Source organism: Pezoporus wallicus, unplaced genomic scaffold (assembly GCF_028554395.1).
Source record: "Pezoporus wallicus isolate ANWC-B61680 ecotype Strahan unplaced genomic scaffold, APGP_CSIRO_Pwel_v1 contig_6401, whole genome shotgun sequence".
NCBI classification, from domain to species: domain Eukaryota; kingdom Metazoa; phylum Chordata; class Aves; order Psittaciformes; family Psittacidae; genus Pezoporus; species Pezoporus wallicus.
The window spans coordinates 2,102,422-2,108,732 of record NW_026638608.1 but is presented as its reverse complement, the minus strand read 5'-3'; the positions used below and the strand labels follow the sequence as shown (position 1 = coordinate 2,108,732).

General features: G+C 49.3%; 1 protein-coding gene across 2 annotated transcripts; it reads right to left on the bottom strand.

The window, feature by feature from the left end:
• Positions 1 to 139: 139 nt before the first annotated feature.
• On the bottom strand, positions 140 to 1,681 carry POP5 (POP5 homolog, ribonuclease P/MRP subunit). 2 transcript variants are annotated; one of them, XM_057411488.1, is made up of 5 exons: positions 1,631 to 1,681; positions 1,409 to 1,551; positions 1,176 to 1,325; positions 562 to 645; positions 140 to 467 (listed from the first exon to the last, which is right to left on the bottom strand). In XM_057411488.1, the coding sequence occupies exons 1-5, from the start codon at positions 1,648 to 1,650 to the stop codon at positions 370 to 372; spliced, it is 495 nt and encodes a 164-aa protein (XP_057267471.1). In that variant the 5' UTR covers positions 1,651 to 1,681; the 3' UTR covers positions 140 to 369. The 2 variants fall into 2 exon arrangements, with proteins under 2 accessions (XP_057267471.1, XP_057267470.1); XM_057411487.1 differs by having other exon boundaries at positions 140 to 402.
• Positions 1,682 to 6,311: the final 4,630 nt, after the last annotated feature.

Sequence of the window (6,311 nt, the reverse complement as noted above, 5' to 3'; positions counted from 1 at the left end):
CTGAAGAATAACTAAATTCCTTGTTTATGCCAACTGCCTAACACTCACTATTACCTCAGCATGAAGATCACATTGGGCTGCTACACTCCCTTTGGAGTGCACCTGATTCTGACTCAAGTGAAACAAGCAAGTAGCTTACTTAAGTAAAAACTATTTTATTTTAATTTATCTAAAAACACTTAGAATAGGGGGATGAAGTCTGAATATGAACAGGTGCCTTTTCCGTCCTTTGCTTTGCTTAACTCTGAGGATAACTTGATCACACAAGTACAGGACACAGATGAGCAGTAACAAGTAATGTTCAGTCTGTCTCTGTGCCATCATCATCTTCATTTCCACTTAGACATGGCTCTTCTGTAAGGGAACAGCTCAACAGGGACTTCTGTACACACCGTCTTTCCTCTGCAATAAAGACAGCAACGCAGGCTCAATATTTGATCTCTTCACATACACTGGACTATTCTCAACTTCTAAAGAAAGGAGTAGTCCTTAGGTCAAGAATGCAGAAGTAGCCCAGCATATCCTACAAACCCCCCAGGACTTGAGGCTGCAGGAACTCACCTTCGTTTGTACAGCTTTGCAGCAACAGCAGCAGCTGTCTTCTGTTATACTCAATTAGGAATTTCTGACATGTTCTGATGGTACCTGTAGGAATCAGAAGAACAATCTATAACAGTCTACAAGCCCAAGTGGTTCAGAGCTGCTAGTATGTTTTCCAAAGCTTATTCCGTCAAGTGACAGGTATCCCCTGGCACCAACTTTATTAATGTCAGTGCTAAGAAGGGACTGTAGACTTCACTTCCTCACTGTTAAGTGGGGGAATAAGAACTTCTAACATATGGTGCTTGTCATTTGCTCTAAGTGGTTAATTTCTGGGACATGGACAATTCTATATTTTGAAAATACACCTTTTAAAAGAAAATAATGGAGTACTTGCTGCTCTGGTTTTGTGTTCAATGCAAGGAAGATTCGAGGAGAGCTAGTGAGGGTTTCACAGAAATACTGCTGCCTGTTCCTTTCTTAGGTGTGCTGGAAGTTAAGTTAGGGTTGCGGGTGGTGTGCCCATGGCACCATAGCAGGTAGAGGGGCTTCTCCCACGCTAGAATGGCTGGAAGGCGCGGTTAAGCTCCACGGGCTCCCTGCAGGCACCCGTGCCTGGGGGGGCTGAGGCTGACCTCCGACGTGCAGCGTGTTGAGGAAGCAGGGGTACCGCTGGTTGCGGCTCTCCAGCTGCCTCACGAAGGGGAGCGCGGAGCAGAGCAGCCGGTACGAGTCCTTGCGGCAGCGCAGCAGCACGGTCCCGGTGTAGGCGTTCAGGTACTTCACTGCAGGGCACACACGCGGCCGTGAGCCCGGACCCCCGCGCTCCCCAGAGGAGCCGCCTCCCGCCCCGAGCGCCCCGCGGCACCTGTGAAGGAGATGGAGCAGCAGGCCAGCCCGAAGTCCCCGTGCACCCTGCCGATGGCGTCCCTCACGGCGAGGCCCACGGCGCGGTCCTCGATGCACTGCCGGCACTGCGGGTCCTCCGACACCACCTCGCACAGCACGTACCTGCAGCGGAGCGGAGCGGAGGGAGCGCGGCGTCAGCGCCACGGCCCGGCCCGGCCCGCGGGGGCGCCTCCGAACTCACCTGTTCTTGAACCGAACCATGGCGGCGGCGGCGCCCGGTGCGCGCTGACGCGGCTCCAGCCAATGGACGAGGCGCTCCCTCGCACTGCAGCCAATCGCCGTGGTGTAAAGGCGGGGACAGAGGGAGGACTTCCCAAGCCCACCTTCCTCCATCAGCCGGCGGCAGAGCGCGCCTGAGGGGGCCCGCGCCTGAGGGGGCCCGCGCCTGAGGGGGCCCGCGCCTGAGGGGGCCCGCGCCTGAGGGGGCCCGCGCCTGAGGGGGCCCGCGCCTGAGGGGGCCCGCGCCTGAGGGGGCCCGCGCCTGAGGGGGCCCGCATTGAGCTCCTCTCGCTGTGGTGCTTCAGCCCGCCTCAAGCCCCGCTTTGCCTGGTGCCGGAGAGCCGGCGTGAGGGAGGCGGCACGTCCGGCCCTCACACCGCTGCTTCGTGCGAGGGGAGCCGCGGGAAGGCTCTGCGGAGCGGCACCCGCCTGCTGCGGGAGGTGGAGGGCTTGAGCAGAGCGTCCCGTGCCAGCCCTGCGCTCCACCTTCGCCGCCTGACAAAACTGCTCTCCAGTGCCCATAGCTCCTCAGGCTCCAGGTACGGGGTGCCTCGGGGTATGTACGGACTGTCTAACACATGGAAACAGCTGAGAGCATTGCGGAGCAGAGCTCCGTACAGCAGTCGGTTTCAAAGCTGTAATCTTCTGATATGGTCGGAGGGAGCAGGGAGTGCTCTTTGGAAAGAAGAAACGGGGGAGAGGGGAATGGGAGTAAGGAAAAGACAGGAGGTGGGCACCTGAATGTGAGAGGGGAGAGAGAGCACGGGAGGAACGCTTCCACCGAGGTCCCCGGAGCCAAACCACACAGGAGTGCTGAGGCATTATACTTAAATTGAGTTTAATTTAAAGTGGGAGCTCATTGCTAATTCAGAGTGGAAACATCTCCTTTAATGACCCTAACTCTAGACAGAGAGAGCGGTGATAAACCCAGTGGAAACCCTGTCCTGGGTGATAAACTCCTGCCCTCTGAAACAGATGCCTGTTCCGCTGCTCTTTCTCTGTTATCTCCTCTCTCTGTCACCTGCGATCCCATTTTTGAGACACGTTTTTCTGAGAACTGCAGAATATGAGTTGCCTGGGGATAACATAAAAAGGACAACATAAAAAGGACATGGAACTGTTGGAACAAGTACGGAAGAGGCCATGAGGATGATCAGGGGACTGGAGCACCTCCTGTATGAAGACAGGCTGAGAAAGTTGGGGCTGTTCAGCCTGGAGAAGAGAAGGCTGCGTGGAGACCTCATAGCAGCCTTCCAGTATCTGAAGGGGGCTTACAGGGATGCTAGGGAGGGACTCTTCATTAGAGACTGTAGTGACAGGACAAGGGGTAACGGGTTAAAACTTAAACAGGGGAAGTTTAGATTGGATATAAGGAGGAAATTCTTTCCTGTTAGGGTGGTGAGGCACTGAAATGGGTTGCCCAGGGAGGTTGTGAGTGCTCCATCCCTGGCAGTGTTCAAGGCCAGGTTGGACAGAGCCTTGGGTGCCATGGTTTAGTGTGAGGTGTCCCTGCCCATGGCAGGGGGTTGGAACTGGATGATCTTAAGGTCCTTTCCAACCCAAACCATTCTGTGATTGTATGATAAAGCACATCAAATCTGGTATGAGCTTCGCAAGAGACTTTTTCACATGGGCCATGAAGGAAGGGACTGGGGGAAGTTTGTTGGTTTCTGAGAACGGTGCAGATAGAAGTGTTTTCCCAATGTGAGATGCTGCCCTGTATTGATCTGCTCTACTGCTGTGTGTTTTAGCATCCAAACTGGGATCCAGCTGTCATCTGTTCCAGCTGTCAATACAGTGAGCTCCTAAGTGATAAACTCTTCTTGCTTTTTTGGACAATAGCAGAGTCTATGAATATTCCCATGTATTTTCTTTGTGGGGTGACGTCTTGGCTTTTAGCCTTCCAGAGTGCTTGTCAAGGTGTGTTTGCCTGCTGCCCCTGTCTTTGTAGTGGCATCCCCCATCCTGCCTTTTAGCTGGTCTCAAGTAGCCCTGTGCTGCTTGGGTTACTCTTGTTCATGCCCTCCCTTGTTTCCTTCTTTTTGCAGAGGCAGGTTGGGGCTCTGACAAGCAGGCCATGTGAGTGCACTCTGCCCTGTAATCCAATAGGACATGTGCGCTGTGCATGCTATGGGCTGGACCTTATGTATAGCGAAGGCCTCTGTTTTCGGTCCAGAAGGTTGATTCGGAGTGACACGGTGCAAAGAGAGGGCAGTGTTGTGAGAGAGCTCTGTCCTGCTTCATTTCATGTAGGGTATTGTCTTTAGTTCCCTGTTGTTGGTTTGGAGGATGCAGGGAGGAGATCTGAGCCACCACTGCTCCCCGTGCAGTCACTGCCTGTGTTAGTACAAGGCATGTCAGTGCAGTCAGGCATCAGTAGGTGCTGAGCTGACAGCGCAGGACTAAAAGGTTACAACAGCTTCATGTTTGTTTCCCCACCTCCTCACTCCCATCCCCTGCCGGCTTTGCTGTATTGATTCCAGTGTCAGTGATTCAAGAAACTGCTGCAAGTGATGGTGAGTTAGCCAGTCAAGGTGGGAGAGAACTGTCTCCTAAGAAAAGATCTGAGAGAGAAAAAAATCAGAAAATGCTATTTAAATTGAAGAGTGGCTCAAGAGACTTGCCAAGAGAGAGGATAGATGTCTCTCCTGCAGACTTGGAGAGACAATGTGGCCTCAGGATACCTTATCAGATAGAAATTACGGAGAAGAGAGTATGTGAGGACAGGGGAGATAATGTGCACCGTCTATACATGTTAGAGGCAATTTGTAAAGCAGTTTGAGAACATTGAATAGAAGGTTCTTTATCAGCTTTAAGTGTACATCAATGATTGTCCAGTAAAGTGGTGCTGTGAGAAAGGTGCAGGAGGAATACTGAGATCTTGTTCTCCCAGCTTGTGTTTGTTGTGTGTGGTAGTGTACCTGTAGAGGAATTACTCCAAATCAGTCTGGGTTGGGTTTATTACCATTTTAGTTTATGATTTAACACTGTACTACAGGCTTGAAGACAGACTCTTATTTTAGATTTATATGGCATTTGGAATCTCCAGATTGTGGGTTACATTGCATTTGTATTGTGTGGAATTAATTCTGCTAATAAGCTGCAACAGACATCATGATTAATTCATATGTTTTGTTGTATTCAGCCAGCTCTTAGAGTGTGTATGTATCTGCTATCATTAAAATTACCAGCAAATGTGTTCATTGAAAAAACATACTGTATGTCAGTTAGTGAATTGTTGCACTCTTTAGGTAGGATGTTTCCATTTTACAGATGAGGAAACTGAAGTGTAGGGGGATTAAACAGTTTATTCATAGTAAATCGTTGTCAGTCTGGAGGTACAGAGCAAGGACATAATGTGAGTGGAGGGAACCATTGTATTAGTGCATATTGTATTGGAAGGTAGGTCTTGTATGTTGCCCATGCATAATGTAGGCAAGTAATTATGTTGTGGAGTAAAATTAGGATGCACTGGTACTCCATCCTTGTGATACCACCATTTGATCTTCCCTGCATAGCCAAAAACATGATTTTTGCTTCCCTGTGGAAGCACAGAATTGAATTTGCAATCAGGTGCAGTATCAGAGTTGGGGGTGACAGCTACATTTTGTTCCACTGAGTGCACACTGCATCCCCAGATAACCCTGCAGTCAAAAATACAGAGCAATCTGGCTAAAATTAAAACTGCTTCTTAAATCCTCTGTCTGATGTTGCCTGAAGCTTTTTGTTCAGTTTATCTTCACAAGGTCACTGAGACAGAAGAGTGCATTCTCTGAGCATGTTGGCCTGGAGCCTTTCATGCAGATGCTTTCAGTTAACATTTGGGACATTCTCCCTTCAGTCCCTTTCTTTTTAATCCCCCATCTTTTGCATCTGTCTACTCCCACCTTTTGAGCTCAGGACCCCTCAGATCAATGCACATAAGAATAAAAGCTCCTTTTTTAGCACATAAACATGTAATCACTAATCACAACCTTTCTGGGCACCCAGGCTGCCAGGGGCCAGTCTGTCAGCTGGAGCTGCCACGCGTGTGCCAGCAGCGCTGCCCTCATCTTTGCTGTCATCCTGCCACGTGGAATATTTGTCTTGTAAAACCGTGCATTTGAAGCAAATTCTCTTTCTGCCTCTTGCAGTGGCTTGCAGTGTGTCTTGGACAACTCGCTGTCCTGGTTTCGCTTAGGATCAAAACAGTAAATTCATGTTTCCTTGATTTTTGTATATATGCTGGCCCTAAATTTCCAAGTTTTATTTTCTTCTGGGAATAACTGCAAATACTTTACTCACAGATGCACGTTAAAAATTAGTAAAATGTTCACTTGGATGTTGTTTATTATCCAGTATAGTAAAACTGGTTCTATATAGGAGAACTCTGTAGGCAGCCCACATTTCATTTGCAGCAAGCTGCTGCAAGAAGCAAACAGCTGTTTTCAAACTAGTTCATTAAACTAAGGCAAAGACTAGAATATTAGTTTACATAGTTCAGGATTCTGTTTTCCCTTTTTGCATTAGGGAACACAGACTGAACAGCAGGCCACATAAATTACACATAATCTGCTGTGTAAAACCCCCATATATTTAATACTTCCTTAACAGGGATGTTAAGATGCATTCTTTGTTCTGGTCTCTGAAGATAGAGGGTAATT